Source organism: Plutella xylostella, chromosome 5 (assembly GCF_932276165.1).
Source record: "Plutella xylostella chromosome 5, ilPluXylo3.1, whole genome shotgun sequence".
Lineage (NCBI taxonomy): Eukaryota > Metazoa > Arthropoda > Insecta > Lepidoptera > Plutellidae > Plutella > Plutella xylostella.
This window is the reverse complement of record NC_063985.1, coordinates 4,419,361-4,437,102: the sequence shown is the minus strand read 5'-3', so window position 1 is coordinate 4,437,102 and position 17,742 is coordinate 4,419,361. Positions and strand designations below refer to the sequence as shown.

Below are 17,742 nucleotides of genomic sequence, written 5' to 3'. Positions count from 1 at the left end.
TCGTGAGCAGGGATAACATCTACCTAGTCTCTTAAATTTATTAAAATACAGTTTAATAAAAAATGGAACCTGCTTTATAATTTAGTAAGCTCAAAGGGGGCACCTCTGGTTCCGATCCGAATCCGAAAAAATCGCGATTCTCCATTGAGCAGCCAAAGTTTGTCACCTGACTTTTTACCTTGGGGGAGTTAATATTATTTCACGATTTTCCAAAAGGCACTTAGCTGACTCACCCCCTATCTGTATTGTATTATTTATTACTTATATTATTTATGAAAAACGATAACTTGCCAGAATAACAATATATTATTTATGAAAAACGATAACTTGCCAGAATAACAATACGACAGTTTTATCCCGGGCATCAGACCTCGGGCACCCTGGGCGGGTACCTGCCCGGGATGTGGTCCGGGTTGTCGGGGTGGTACTCCCACACCAGGTACTCCGGCTGGTTGAGGTACAGAGGCGGTATCTCCTCACTCGGCTCCGTCTCCTGACCGATCAGCCGCCGGTTGCGATCCAGTAGCTCGCTCACTTTCTGCTCTGTTTCTTCTGACACCCCTGGAATGGAAGGGATTTTTGTGGCGAGTTATTTGAGGGATATAATATAAGTACAGTCTTTACTGCACACAAGTGACACAACACAAGTCCGATGTGAACTGACCGGCAGGTCACAGGTGTATAGTTGCGTATTTTAAAATTTTACTTAAGTACCTACTGCGGAAACCGTGGCAGCATAGATTTTCCTAATACTATCATAGTGCGTACGAGTACATTTCAAAGATTCAGAACGCATCCACACATGCTCATTTGGACTTTGGCCCGATCTTAATTCGTGCGTCATCTGCTCATCACCAAATGATCATAAATAATATTATGATAGCAATTGGAGTTTGAACTCCGAGCATTCCATTTCTAGTCGCTTCTATGGCACACGTGTAAACTACGTACAACTTATTTGCAGTATGAACACCATAACAACGATAGGTCAAAGTAGGTGTACTAAGTACAATCAGGAAAAGACACATGTATCTAGCCTCTGTGATTTACACTTTCATATTTAAATGTAGTGACAATTATTTTGATATATGTACCTACGCATAACAAAAAAAACCGGCCAAGTGCGAGTCGGGCTCGCGCACAAAGGGTTCCGTAGCTTAAATCAACCTATCTCAAAAACTATAAGAGATACTTTGATCAAACCAAAAATCGTTGAAAGAGTTAATTAGCATGCATCACCTCTATTTTTTTTAGAATTTTATACCCCGTAGTTATAAAAATAGAGGGGGGGGACATACTTTTTACGACTTTGAGAGCTGATATCTCAAAAACCGTTCACTTTAAGAAAAATGTTTTTTAGAAAACTTTATATCATTTTAAAAGACCTTTCCATTGATAACCCACACGGGTATGTACATCGAAAAAAAAAATTTCATCCCTCAGTTACATGTATGGGGGGCCCCACCCCCAATTCTTTTTTTTACTATTTAGTGTCATATTTTTGTAGCGGTTCATACAACACATATTTCCATCAAATTTCATCACTGTAGTACTTATAGTTTCCGAGTAAATCGGCTGTGACAGACGGACAGACGGACAGACGGACAGACGGACATGACGAAACTATAAGGGTTCCGTTTTTGCCATTTTGGCTACGGAACCCTAAAAACGCTCTTTATAAAAAAAGTCTTTGTGTATAATACGCGTTGAATAAATATTCTTCAACTCGCAACCCCTCACCTATGACTCTTATGATAATCCTAATGTATAAACTGTTTGCGCTGGGGATATCCTTGTCTCTTTTGCTGTCTGTACATATGGCCACGTATCTTGTGGGCCGCAACAAGATATCGGGCACGCGAGCTCGTTACGAGGTTCCAATTAAGACGCGCGTATCGAGTTGCCATCGCTTCGTTTTTGAAACGAGAGACAAATTAATAGGTCCCGTTTTCGCATTAGGAAATTATTGCGGTTTCCTTCCTGTAAGCTGGCCTGCAAGGTTCCAAGAAAATTTTGGCCTTCTAATAGAAGTGAGGATCGTTACATTGAATCAATAACTTAATACAAAAGGTTAAAACGGAATCCTTATAAGTATGATAAATTTTCTCCGTCAAAACCCTTTATCTCAGGAACGCGAAAAGATACATAACATACATGTTTATAAATTTGTTAAGTTAATACAACCCTGTTGCTGCAAAAGTGGTATACTAAGCCAAAAGGGGCCATTCTGAATGAAGCCTACAAAAACCCCATAATCTTGACTATTTATTCTAACTGAAAAGTAGACGCACTTGCCCTTAAGGTTGTTTTAAGAGCAATGCGGATTTCATCACGGACGGAAGAGAAATGGCATTTTCCTGAGTCTCGCGTGCATATTCCACGCGTTACAATGAATACATACTTGTATGAACGCGTGCGGTGCAATACCACGTGCGGAATCAAATCCGCATGCTGTTAAAAACAGTCTAAATACCGACCGGTGCTCCGCAGGTCCATCTTCAGCAGGCGTCGGTTCTGGTCGAGCGCGTCGAGCAGGGTCTCCTCCGCCCCGGACAGGTCGTTGGCAGCCAGGTCCAGCCGCGTCAGCCCCCGGTTAAGGCCCAGGAGACCCACTATCTGGAGTGTAGGATAACATTATGTAGTAGGTGTGCTACTGAAGGTCGGAGCGTATAAGAAGTTTACTTTTTCGTGAATTACATCAAATTGTATAGGTACAATAAAATTACGAGTATTGTGTGCACATTACTGTACAAATGGTGGATTAAATTCTAAAAGCATTTACTATTCATATTTACTATGCATATTTATTATACCAGTCCAAATCCAAAGTCGTGTCGTAAGGCAGTAAACAGAAAGAAAGCTGGAAGCTTATAACCGCTTACTAAGTATGAAAAAGTAAGGGCTTATAAGATACCAGCTTTCTTTTTGTATACGGCCTTTGGTATAGTCTGCACTGAAGGTTAATATACGCATCACGTCCTAGACTACTTTTCTTCAATCATTCCCCTTTTTAGCAGACAAGAACAGAAACATACAGTAAGTATAAAAAACTTGTTACTTTTTCCGCCGAAGCGCCTTCCAACCCGCAAGCGTTGAGCAGTAGGGCCTGCGGTTTCTCGCGGCACCGCACCAGCGCGGCGGCCAGCGCGCAGGCACTCTCCAGACACAGCTGGTTCAGGCTCAAGTCTGAAGAGTTCAAGGGAGTTTACTATCACGAAATGGTGGAAAGAAAAGTCGCTTTGTGTGTCTGTATCTTATACTGTTGCTTGGATCTTTAAAATTATACATAGCGGATTTTGATGCGGTTATTGTAAATAGGTAAATAGAGTGATTTAAGAGGAAAATTTATATTTATAGTAGGTACTTAACACTTTTAAATAAATACAGTACAGAAAAACTCTGATATTATTAGTTATACATAAACTTTCATCTTAAATGACACTATAATACGACATCCAAATCCGTTGCCTGGTTTTAAAAGGACAGAAAAAGGGACTTTGTTTTATACTATGTAATGATGCTTACATAATAATATTAGGCCAATTGTATTACTTACTACGAATTAAACGCATGCGAAGCCGTGGACAAAAGCTAGTTACTTCTAAATATGACATGGATAAAAGTTGCTGAAACACTGCAAGGTTGCTACTTTTTGTATTGTTCCATTTTCAACTCGAGGTTAAAACTTATACGGTGGGACTTGGGAGTAAATCGGTCGCTATGAAATATTTATTATCGAGATACTGAGGTACTTACTTGAAGAGCTGAAAGGTTAATTGAGATACTTAACTTTGTAATAACAACATTGGTATCACGCGTAATTTCACGCAAGTGTAATATGATAGTGATATGTGCTTATCATATTTTAAATATTATTATTATTATGTTTTAAATATTCTGTAGGTATACCTACTTAGTTACTGAGAAATGTTACTGATAACTGCTATTGTTTGGTATTACAAAACTTACCTTCTCGCATAAAATACTGCTACTTATCAATGTTCGATAAACCGGTTGACCTTTCAATACTGGTTTCGAAAGGCAAAATAACTAATAAAAACTAGTAAGTCATTGACGGACAATCTAAATATGCAAAACAAAATATTAAATGTATACTTAATAACAAGGAAATAGTTATAAACCTATTTGTAAACAGATGGCCTGGCACGGGGCACAAGACGCACACGCCAAGATATACAAAAGTATTGCGTCGCGCTCATTCACATCGCGCGGCTTCCAGAGCGAGTGCAACGGAAAACTTATGTCCCCCGTGCTAGGCTAGCAGAACCACTCACCGATGAGTTCAATTGGAGCGGCTGGTTTCATTTGCAGAGCGTACGCCAGGCCCCGCGCCCCGACCGCCCCGAACCGATTGTTGGCGATACGGACCACTTTTATATTGTTGTGTAGAGAAATAAACCCCCCCAACGCTTTCATCCCGTGGTCGCCAATCTTGCAATGATTGAAATCTAGCTCCTCTATACTCTCTTTTTTTACTAGCCGCTGCAGAATAACCTTCACTTTGGAACAATCCAGGTTGCTCCGATTGATTCGGAGTGCTCTGAAGTGTTGTAGGTTTTCTAATCCGATGCAGAGCGACTCGCAATCTGCGATGGAGAGCTCGAAGAGTCTGGGCTCGTAGTTCTCTTCGAGGTTGTTGACTCCGAAGACGAGTGTCAGTTCCTTGAGGTTGTGTAGTTGGTTGAGGACCAGCTCTAGCGGGATGTGGTGGTGGACGGCGGGGACGCTCCAGGGGCAGCGGTCGACGACCTCGTCAGTAAGCGGCGGCGGCCGCGGCTGGCGAACCATGCGCAGCTGCCTCAGCTTCAGCTCGTAAATATGTGGACTTACCTGAAATAGCGTTGGTTCAAGTAGAGGGAGAAGAGTCGTTATCGCTTGGGATGTGTAATTATCAGCTATGTCAAAAATCAAAAATCAAAAAAAAAAAATTTTTATTTACACACCATGTAAGCATAGACAAATATTATACAGTGAGAAACATTACATAAAGATGGTAGGTACAAGTCGTCCATACTAAATGATGACATTAGGTATTTCGCATGGAATTTCAGTGAAGTCCACACTAGGCTGAGCCTGTGTCGTGGACTTCGGTAGGCAGATATAACCAAAGTAATTTGTTATGCGCTAGGTGGTACACTGTTGTGTAAAATAAAATAAAAGTAACAAAATTCTCTAAATTCTACGTAAGTAACTAATTATAGAAAAAGATTATTATTAAAAAAGAGAACAATAATTATATTCTATCCTTGTGAGGATGTAAACAACTTATTAGTAACTTATTAGGTAAAATAAATGAGATCTCTATTTGACTTTAGGTACTTATTTAGACTTTAAAAACTTAAATTATTTTAATCTAAAAAATGAGAAATTTAAAATTAAACATTGGAGATAGGTTACAAATAATAATAATATTATCACATATATAGGTAAATATATTATAATATAGATATACCATACAATATTTATATAAGATAAAATATATATATATATATATATATATATGTATATAGATAAATATGTGAGCTTAAGTAGGAATTTATTTAGCATATAATAGGTAGTTGACATTTATTTTGTTATGCTTAAGATTTCTTCTGTATCTGAATAATCAAGATTAATAAGCCATTTACTCAATATATTTTTGGTTTCTTTCATTGTGCATTGTTTCAAGTTAGGATTTACTTTGATAATCTTATTGTATATGTGTGGATGAAGGAAGGGAGGAAATCTTTGTCCAAATGCAGTGTTGGCAGTGACTGGTGAGGCTCTGAACACTCTTTGGGAAAGCATATGTTCGTATTCTATAGAATTCAGAATTATCTTGTGCTGTATGAGCGATGCCTGAAGGATGTAAAGTTTTCTTATGCTTAATATTTTACTTTCTTTATATAAGAGTGTGGTAGGATATCTCCTTTTCTTTTTGTACATGACCTTTATGATTGACCGTTGCGCTCTTTCAATAGTTATCATATATGTTTTCGACGATCCACCCCATTGACTTATGCAGTATGTTAAGATGGGCTGGCAAAGTGATAGGTAAACATAGTGTAGAGTGTCCTTGTTAGCACCATTTCTGAGAAGTCTCATAATATTAATTAATCGTCTAGTTCGACTAGATACTGCGTTTATGTGATTATGGAAATTTAATTTATCATCTAAGATTATACCAAGATATTTTATTTCTGTGGCTCTTTCTATGTAGTCACATTGGCAAGCTAAAGATGATCTGTCGCAAGTGTGAATTTGTATATTGAGGTTAGTTTTTGGTTGAGAAGCTATGGTTTTATGGAACGATAAGTATTTGGTTTTAGTAGTGTTAAGCGTAAGAAGATTCTTTCCAAGCCATTCAGCCATTTCTGTTATACATATATTCCCGTGGTAAATTATACCGTTTACATCAGCGTTTTTCAACCTGTGGGTCGCGACCCCCTGGGGGGTCGCGAAGCTTCTGTAGGGGGGTCGCCAAAGGGCGAAAAAACTGGGAACTTCAGTAAAAAAACAATAAATACAATTACATAGTACTCATTAATTTATTAAGAAAGACTCTTACTTTAAAAATACTTTTACTTAAAATTTTCTTAAATGCGAAGGCTGAGCTTGTTTATTATTAATTAAATTATCTCATCGTGGATCTGTTTTAGTACAATAGACCACATCCACACCGTAAGGCAGATTAGACAGAAGACCGAAGAGTATAATCAACCTCTGTATCTAGCCTTCGTGGACTATGAAAACGCCTTCAACTCCATCGAGACATGAGCAATTTCGGAAGCGTTGCAGAGATTTCAAATCGACTGGCGCTATATCGAGGAGTTGAGGAGTCCGTACGATGCCGCTGGACATGGCATTTGTATAAATGGCGAGTACATGTCACACCACTCTGTTTCGCGGACGTTATTATGGCAGAATCTCTGCAGGAACTCAGCTGGATGATGGAAGTGGCCTAAATGCTGCTTCCCAACGTGTAGGCTTCGGGGTATAAATTGGAACAAGACGAAAGTCATGTACAATGCTCACATCGAGCCGGAGCCGGTGATCGTTGGTGAGGCAACAATCGAAGTTGTGCATGAATATGTCTACCTCGGGCAGACTATTCGGAAGGCAGAAGCAACTTCGACAAGGAGGCTGCAAGGCGCATCCAACTGGGTTGGGTTTCATTCGGAAAACTTTGTCAGCACATATTCTTCTTGGCCATCCCTGAAAGCCTGAAGACTAAAGATTTCAACCAGAGCGTCCTGCCAGTGATGACGTATGGTGCAGAGAAGTGGGCACTGACGATAGGACTAGTCCACCGATTTAAAGTCGCTCAGCGTGATATGGACAGAGCTATGCTTGGGGTTTCTCTGATGGATCGTATCAGAAATGAAGTTATCCGTCAGAGGACTAAGGTTACCGACATCGCTGACAAAATATGCAAGCTGAAGTGGTAGTATGCTGGTCAATGGTCATATCTGCCGAAGAACCGATAACCATTGGGTAAACGAGTTCTCGAGCATAGACCACGAATAGGCAATCGCAGCGTGGGAGGCCTGCCTGGATCAAAGACGACGGCCACAAGTATATTTTTTTGTAAAGCCAGGTATTTTCTCTTTTTATTTTCATTTCACCCTTGAAAACTTTTATTCAAGATATCTAAATGCTCAAAAAAGTCAGAAAGAAAAAGCTAATTTCAAAAAAGAAATTCTGGGTCGCAATGGCATTAGTCGTACGTACCTATGTACAATTGTACATGGCCACACGTATCCGATGTGTGTAATTGTAAAATAATGTGTTTTGAAATCCGATTAGTATGAGTCCTACTTCGAATCCTAATCATGGAGACCATAAATTACTTACAAAATATGGATTAATCCGAAATAAATGATTTATTATTTATTATTATTATAAATACGTCGTATGGAATGAATATTGGGAATACTGTAACAGTGTAACATACACATACATACATGATATAAAACCGAAAGGGTCAAGGGGGTCGCGAAATATTTTTTTATTCCAGGGGGGTCGCGTCATGAAAAAGGTTGAAAAACACTGGTTTACATTATTAAATAACAATGTAAAAGGAAAATTCCTTTATAATGTAAACGTAAGTTGTAAGTATTCAATACTTTTCCGCGTATTTCATACGTTACAAATAACTCGTCACCTCCATTATTAAGATAACTATCAATAAATGTATGCTGCATAAAGATTTAATTGGCTAGTAAATTACCGTAGTAATTAGCTAACGTCATAGTGATAACGATATCTATAATTAGGTACTTATTACTTCATAAAGTATTTCAACTGTTACATAAAGTCAACTGCAATAGGTAGGATCCATGTTGTATTATTTATTTTTTTACTTACTAATGTAATCAATTCCAGAGCGTCATCTTCTACAAAAACATCAGGATTGGCATTTTCTAAGTGTTCTTGGAGACACATAGATAGATACCGTCCCTTGTAAAATGTGATCCCTAGTTCCTTTTGTGTCGGGAACTTGGAATTCAGGCATCGTTTCCAGTAATGTTCGTCCTGAAGAATACACGAGTATTCCAATTAGTGGATTTAACTATGTCTCTTATGGATCTGGACTGAACGATATTGATATTAACTTGTGCGTGTGTGTACATGTGTTTAAAAATCCCCGACCATGGAAACCAATCAGCTCAGAACTTCTAAATGGCTAAATCCATTTAATAAACATGGAATCAAACTCTTAATCAAGGCTCTTCCGACACTAAAAAATATCAATCATTTCACCAAACCACGACGCTACACACAAAATTGATGTACTTAAATTATTTGAGCAACCTCCAAAACTCATACCTCAATCAAAGGCACACTGAACTTCAACGGAATACTATCCGGGTACAAATCCATCAGAAGATCCCGATCTTTCTGCAGGATGCTATCAAGGGGGTTGAGCCTCTCGAACATCTGTGAGAGGGCGACGACGGCGAGGTACGAGAGGGGCGGGGGGGTGACGGCCTCCTCCCACTCGAAGTCTTCAGCGATGACCCTCCGAGAGGCTTCCCCGAGGGATTCCTTCATTAGGGATGAGGTGGCGTACACCTCCCGAGTGTTGGAGGATACTACGTACGGTAGCTTCATTGTGATGACGGGGTTGAAGATGGCTTTAGTGGTTGAAGTTGGTAGAAATTGGAGGGGTACTTAATTTTATTTGGAGAAAATAATGAAATAGATATCCAATTAATATGTAGCAGAATGACATGTGAATGACATATACATGACATATATAAGTAAACAAAGCTTAGTTTTTTTATAGAGGTGTGAAATATTTTAACTACGCATTGTGCCACAGGTACGTGTTAAAAACATGAATTCCAGAAAATACTTAAGATGCATTAAATAAATGTGTGTCACGCACACTTGGCGCTTCAAAAGAAACATTTGCTAGCAAAAAAGCACCACGCCAACAGTATATTTTTTTACTTGTAGATAAACCAGTAAGAAATTCAATTTACTTTCAGCTTTACGTCCATTTGAATACGAGCTAACCACTTTCAATGGGCATTCGTCAGTTTCCGTTATCCGTCGGGCGCGCTCGGCTCAAAACAAAACATAATCTGCGTCTGCGCTTGTTTTGAAACACAACTGAGTCACCCGCCGAGCTCCTCACTACCGGCGCGCGGCATCGCACTTTTACTTTAGTTTTTATATTGAAATAATACTGGCTGAAGATGGACTCGGAGAAGAAATTGAAGCCAAAGCCAGGTGAGGGGTACCTGGCCGGGTACAACCCTTGGAGCCTGTTGTTCAAACCTCGCGCGCGCACTGAGAGCGAGACCAGTGCCACCTCTAGCACCAGCGGACAGACCTACCAAGCAGGTTAGTACCGGCACCACTATAACTACTATAGTACTGGTTACCTACATGGTTAGTGGGAAGAACTAGCTCATTTGTATAAGAATGTTAAAGTTCCAGAATGCTGACGTACAATGCACATGTCGTGTGACTCGTGATGTGGACTTTGTACCGTTTGAATTAATGCATGAATACTGCGGACATGAATATGAATAAATGTGGTTTGTTGTCCAGTCATAATCATAACTGAGGAACTACTTTATTATTTAAGCGCTGCTACGTAGTGAAAGGAATAGTTTTTTTTACTAAATAGTATTAGTTATTTAGATAACTAAACTACAGCTAAATTTATAAACTAAACGCTCCAATTTATCTATTTCACGCGCTCACATACATAATAAATGTTGATGACCTTAAGTTTATCTCAATAGTTTCAAGAGCATTGATAGCATGCCATAGTTACTTTTGACTATTTTAAATTAAATAAGTACCTAAGTACTTGAGTATCTAATAATTAACCTGGTGTAGCAATTAATTAACATGAATTAAGAAAATTTGGGAAGATTGCAATTATGACAACAGTAAAGTTAGTGACCAATCAATCCTAACTAATCCTAACTAATATTATAAATGCGAAAGTAACTGTGTCTGTCTGTCTGTCTGACTGTTACTCTTTCACGCCAAAACTACTGAACGGATTTGAATGAAATTTGGTATACATATGGTCTAGACTCTGAGAAAGAACATAGACTACTTTTTATCCCGGAATTCCCACGGGAAAACTTTTTAAGGCGAAGCGTAGCCCGTGGGAACAGCTAAGGTGAGTCGGGGCAAGCGCGCCTACGGGGTAAGAGCGCCCCCCCCTATTATCTCAAAAACTACTGATGTGGGACTCTTAACGACATCTTACATCCATGGAACAAATCAAATGAAGTTCCGGGTTTAAATCACAGATGGCTCTGCTTGCTCTAATTTGAGATAATGGACATTCTATTTTTAGTGTCATTTTAACATCAATTACGAGATGAGCACGTGTTACAAATCCATTAAAATCTCAGAAAATCATCAGTGTTTGGGGAAACTAATAAGGTGAGTGTATAATTTAAAAGATTTCCTTTAAATCCTTACTTGTATTTTTCTTTTTAGTAGCGAAATTAATAATTTTCTAGCCAATTATAAATCTTAACCTAAAAATTTTCGAGAGGGGTAAGTGCGCCTGAGTACTAGGACCAGCCATTTTTATATGGCGCATTTGCCCCAAGGCAGGGGTTACCAACCATAAGGTGGCCGATTATTTCCAAAATTGCCTTTGATATCTTTTTTTATTTATTTAGCCAAATTCATACTGGAGGCTTGGTAAGTGACTAGTATCACAACTCGAGAACACTTTATGCTAATTTTATAATATAAATTGGTAACCTGCCATAGTATAACTGACTCGGGACTGTCCTTGCGTTTGTAGGGAACATGTATGTTATTGTATTGCAGATTATTGCTCTAAGACCTCGGTAGGTACTGAGTTCTTACCGAATCTTCGGTAAAAATTTGGCTACATACATTTTATTAATTTACAGTGGGGGCCAAGCTAAATGTGACGCTCGCAGTTAAATTTAACTCTTAAATACGACGCATTAATTAAGAACGGTACAAAGTCCAATCTGTTACGCTTAGCTTTTCCCGTACTGTACTAAACTATGTTCAGTTATTAAAGACCCACAATCCAAGTACGGTTCACGTGTTTGGGGGATGTTTCTATAGGTTTGAAATAGGTGTTTTTTTGCATTTGTTTTAGATGGTTCGTAATTACGTTAGAAAAACTGACTGTGATTTGTCATAATTTATGCCAGTATAAAATTTCATCTACACATACATTAAAGTTTTTATCAAAATTCAAAAAGCTACCCACCTATGATTGTTGAGAACCCCTGACTCGAAAGATATGGCGCACTTGCCCCGAATTTCATTTGATGGCCGTAACTTATTTTGTATTGCCATTTTCAAAAATAACCCAAAAGTATTGTGTTTTTTTGTTGACGTTCTTTCAAGTAAATTTGGTGTTTTTCTGCTAAGCATTACTTTTGGCGGTTTATTTTGTGTAGGCGCACTTGCCCCATTTTCAGAGGCAAGTGCGCCTATCTCCATGTTTTTAAAAAACTAGCATTATATCCTAAATTTATCAGTATATTCACTTAATCAACGTAACATTATTATCTCAAATAACCAAAGATTGTAAATTTTATAAATTTACATGTTTAGGTCAGTAAATAGAGAAGATATATTGAGTTGAATTCATCTATGAAAAAACTATGGCGCGCTTGCCCCGACTCACCTTAGTTAATAATAAAAACATAAACAAAGTCTAGCAACATTCCAAAACGTCCCTATGTTAGTTACGCTGCCTGCTTGCTGTAGCTATACTGCGCTGCGTGGGTGCAAGAATTTGAAAGCTGGCTGTCCTCGTAGCATGGCGTGTTGGACTTTGCACCATCGTATATTTTACCACAGCTTTGAAAAAGACCCTCTAAAAAGATACCTGTGTATGTATGTATACAGTTTGGCTAGTAAAAGGAATGTATATAAAACAAAATTTACCTGACACCCTGGCGTAGGCTACTTTTTATAAAGGTAAAGCCAGTAAATAAATAAGTTAGTAAGTACATAATATTTTAAAGTTGTCTGGAAGAAGAATCGAACAGTTACAAACATACACACATTATTTATTTCCTAAATATCTTCGCTCCCCCGCTAGGACTATTCGATTGTATAACTCAGCTGATTATGAAGCAATAAATAATGAGCTGGGAGCAATTGATTGGAGTGTAATGCTTGGTTCCGATATAAATATGGCCGTAGATACTTTTTACTCTGTACTTAATAGCGTAATATCTAAACATATTCCAGTTAAAACTATTAAAACTGATAATAAATATCCTTCTTGGTTTACCACACCTCTTATAAAGCTAATCAATGAAAAGCAAAAGTTTCATAAAAAGTGGAAGCGGTTTGGTCATCACAGTGACTATGTGACTTTCGCGTTATTGAGAGAGAGACAAAAGTCCATGCTGAGGAGCTGCTATAAGAAACATATCAAGCAGGTTGAAAATAATATAGCCGTTAGTAGTAAGAGCTTCTGGTCATTTGTGAAATCAAAAAAGAAAGTGTCAGATATTCCTGATACAATGTACCTAGACAATGTAAGCTCCACTGATGGAAAACAAATTAGTGACCTTTTCAACAAGCATTTCAACTCAGTCTTTGAACAAGATGTATCAGAATCTGAAGCTGAAGAGCTCTGTAAAAATTATGTTGACAATAATCTGTTTGATGTAGGCTCTATCAGTATCTCAGCCGATATGATAAACAAATATTTAAAAAATATTGATATAAACAAGGGCGCCGGACCTGATAATATTCCTCCCATATTCTTGCGGCGCTGTCATGATACACTTTCCTTTCCACTGTGTATATTGTTTCGCTTATCACTGTCTCAAGGTGTGGTACCACCTGTTTGGAAACGATCCTTCATTGTTCCAGTCTACAAGGGAGGCGACAAGCACGATGTTAAGAACCACCGTCCTATCGCAAAATTAAGTGTAATACCAAAGCTCTTTGAAAAAATAGTTTATGATTGTATTATGCCCACTATTCGTCCAATGATTATCAGTCAGCAGCATGGTTTTGTCAACAAAAAGTCTACTGAGACAAACTTATGTGAACTCACGCACTATGTTACTACTAGTATGGACTCTGGATATCAGGTGGATGTCGTGTACACCGATTATGCAAAAGCATTTGATAAAATATCCCACAACATTCTTATCCGTAAGCTTGAGCATATTGGTGTGCACGGCGATTTACTAAGGTGGCTTACGTCGTACTTAAGAGATCGGTCTCAAGCTGTTACCGTTAAAGGTTTCTGCTCAACTTTCACTCCGGTGAGTTCAGGCGTACCTCAGGGCTCTCATCTCGGTCCTCTTTTATTTATAATATTTATTAACGACATTAAACATGCAATCCGTAAATCCAATTTTCTTTTATATGCAGATAATAATAAAATATATAAAACTATAAAAAAGACAGAAGATAGTATTGATTTGCAGAGCGACCTTAATGAGTTGTGTAACTATTGTGTTAAAAATCGATTTCACCTAAATGTTAAAAAATGTTATGTTGTATCTTTTACCCGTAAACGTAATATTATAACACACACATACTCATTATTTCAGGAGTCGCTGTCGAGAGAGACCTTAGTGAGGGACCTAGGAGTCTACATTGATAGCAAGCTTTTATTTGACAGTCACATTAAGATTATTACTGATAAAGCCTACCGTATGCTAGGATTTGTTTTGCGCATGAGCAGAGAATTTAAACGTACCTCAACCCTGATTCTTTTATATAATGCCTTAGTGAGGTCCATTCTTGAGTATGCGTCTACAGTATGGAGCCCACAATATAATGTTTATAAGAATATGATTGAAAGAATACAATCAAAATTTATCAAACATTTATCATGGCGCAAATACAAAAATACGGAGGACGTTGTAGATTTGCCTCAACTTGAGAAACGTCGAACAGAGCGAGACCAAGTATTTCTGTAAAAATTATTGCACAATGCCTTAGATACGCCTTATCTCTTGGAAAAGGTAAGTATTCGTTGCCCTAGAATAAGCAATAGACATAGGACCTTGTTCTATGTACCTCATAGAAGTACAAACTATGCTGCTAACACGTTTCTTTTGAGATCCTGTCGCCAATACAATAGTAATTTCGTAGATGTTGATTTGTTCCACCTCTCTTTCTGCCAGTTCAAAAAATGTGTAAAAACAGCACTAATTGATTAGTTAACCTTCTCATGTTTGTCATTATTTCTTATGTGTAATTTTTGTTCATTTGTTATTTTTCATTTTATGTTTTTGTTCACCAAATACTTTTAATGTGTGTTATTAGTCTGAGGAAACTTTGTTGGCATGAGTGTTAAAAGTAATCCTTATAGTAATTATTATTATTTTAAGCTGTTTGTTTCCCGAATAAATAAAACTAAATAAAACTAAAACTAAAACTATTTAAAACAAAAAGGCTTAACATTCAGTAAGCTCAAAAGCTCATACGAGTCACATTCCGTTGAATGCAGGCAATTCATGTCTACATTCTGAAATAAACGCCGCTATGGCTTTAATCTTAATAAACACAGCTATTTTAAGACTGACATTTAGTAAGACAAAGAACTGAGAAGGGGATGTTGTTCTACGACTTTTTGTAACACGGAAAGCAAGACAGACGTAGTTAACTTATACATGCCAACCCTGTATTATCACAAACACATTAAATTAAGTTTAACGTGTTTAAAACGATATTATAACAGATTCATAAAGTATTTGATAGGTCAAATTTTTTTTCGTGATTATTAGGTACTTACTAGTTTGTTTTAAATTATACATATATAGCTACGAATTGATTTTTCTCTTCCTTCAGCCTATAGCAGTTTACTGATACACGTATGGTGCCGAAACATGGACGCTCACAAAGACATGCATGCACAAAATTAAAGTAGCACAACGAGCCATGGAACGCACCATGCTAGGCATCTCGCTAGTGGACCGTATCCCGAACGTAGAAATTCGACGCAGGACAAAGGTTGAAGACGTTGGGAGACGGATCACGAAGCTGAAGTGGAGATGGGCAGGGCATCTGGCAAGGCGGCAAGACGGCAGATGGACCAAGGCAGTGTCGGAGTGGTGGCCAAGGGAAGGACGGCGATCAGTCGGTAGACCGCCGACCCGTTGGTCCGATGACATTAGGAGAGTGACTGGACCAAACTGGATGAGTGTAGCACAGGACCGTGGGACTTGGCATAACATGGAGGAGGCCTATACCCTGCAGTGGGTTGACATAGGCTGATGATGATGATGATGATACACGTAGGCCTGTCTCAAAGCTCGCCACTGAATAGCTTTCCGCATCAAATCACTACAAGCCACCTTTCGCATGTAGTCGCCCCATCTAGTACTACAACGTTTGCCTAGTCATCGATTAAATTAAAATAATTATAATAATTGTGAGTTTAATTTATTAAAACATTAAAGTACCTACCTACATACATATATACAATACTCACATACGTACTAATTACAATACATTTAATAAGTAAGAGTAATGTAGATTACGCAGCTGTTAGTTTCATTGAACAATAAATGTCACAAGCCCGTGCGGTGCCGCAACAACTGGTGTTTTGTAGATTTATTGGCGCGTGTATTTTATTTCGGCTTTGTTTATTTAATATTCATTCTAGTATAACTAAACTAGCTTTGCGCGCTAGCTTCGCCTTTCCTTTCAATGGTTTCCCGTGGGAAGTGGGAAACAGTCACACGTTAACGATAATTTGAACACCAATTTGGACAATGACAGAAATACGAGGCAGTTGAACTACCAAACAACCTTTCGGTGGAAATAACAGCTACTGAATCATTACATCTAGCTAAGCAGAGTATAGCTAAGTAGAGTACCTAATTTAAGCAATTATTTTTTAATATTTTATGCCTACCATCGGAGTTTGTAGCTTATGATGATGATGATGATGATTCTCATGCCGCACATTGTTCCAGGGTCCCCCCGCGACGCGCTGGCGAGGCACTCCAGCAAGGACGAGGAGTATCTGTGGATGATGTAAGTACATTCGGAATCCCAATACAGTCTCTGCCAGCTTACTATTTCTCATCAAATTTGGTTGAGTTATGGAAAACTTACATGGCCAAAGGACCTCACAGCATAAAAATACTCAACACCGAAATTTGCCATTAGTATTTATTATGTTTTTATCACACATTGCATTTGTATTTATATGTATAATTATCTCATAGCTCCATTATTTTGTATGTAGGTAACTGCATGTTATGTAAAATCTTTACTTGGACCAAATTTAACGTTACAAGAGGTTCAGTTTAGTTGCGCACGACTTTGTTTGTGCAATTTCTGCATCATTTGTTTGATGCTGCAACAAAAATATGAAGGTATTCACTAGAACTTTACTTACGTCATCCTTAGGTATCAGCCAAACATCCACCACTGCTTTACAAGCTAAGGATAAGACGTTGTCCTTGAATTTTCTCATTTTAAACACTAATGAGTTCTAAGGTCATCGTTACTGCGGCAGTGGTGTGAATAGCGTCCTACGCTTCATCGGATGTAGGTTCTTCGGCAGATGCATATATATGCGCTAATAACATAATATAGTTTTATGATCATATTTTATCTGGGTCATTATCAAAATGCATGCGACTACCTTCTATTGCATGGGACCGATAGAGTATGCGCCTGCGTATAATACGCATTATTATCTCTTGATATCTTATAACGTAGTTTACGTTATGGACTTGCTAGGATCAGAATGGACTATCCATTTAGTAAAACGATGACGACTTTATGAGTAAAGAAAGTGCTTTTATAGAAAATGTACAATCTATCGTTTCTATCTTGCCTATTTATAATTTGCATAAATGTTCCTACTTATTTCAAAAATATCGCAGACTAAGATACTGTAATTTCAGTAACTCTGATTATGATTTTCATGTGGCTAGTAAAACCATGTAAACATAAAGCCACAATGATCTCCAATCCGAAGTAGGACAGGGGGCTGAATAAGACCATGTGCGTTATGAAATATGAACTTAGCAATAATGGTGAACTAGAAGGTCGGCCACTTGCGAAGCGCTTACAACCGATCTCGTGTTTACAAGGTCTTTTGGAACACTGAGAACCACGCGGCAAAAAACCCACCAGGGGAATATGAACTGTATTTCGTGGGTATACGGCGCTGGTATTTCGTGATATTATGGTACAAGAGGTAGGGAGCCGGCTGCCTCTCGCTGGTGTTGCAACGCGGGCGGCGCGCTGCGCCCGCGCAACCCACCACGCAGT

At 38.3% G+C, this 17,742-nt stretch overlaps 1 protein-coding gene across 1 annotated transcript; it reads right to left on the bottom strand.

The window, feature by feature from the left end:
* Window positions 1-287: 287 nt before the first annotated feature.
* Window positions 288-9,230, bottom strand: LOC105398284. Its single transcript, XM_011570359.3, has 6 exons — window positions 8,830-9,230; window positions 8,368-8,535; window positions 4,296-4,851; window positions 3,059-3,186; window positions 2,478-2,616; window positions 288-561 (listed from the first exon to the last, which is right to left on the bottom strand). The coding sequence occupies exons 1-6, from the start codon at window positions 9,112-9,114 to the stop codon at window positions 365-367; spliced, it is 1,473 nt and encodes a 490-aa protein (XP_011568661.3). The 5' UTR covers window positions 9,115-9,230; the 3' UTR covers window positions 288-364.
* Between the last annotated feature and the right edge of the window lie 8,512 nt (window positions 9,231-17,742).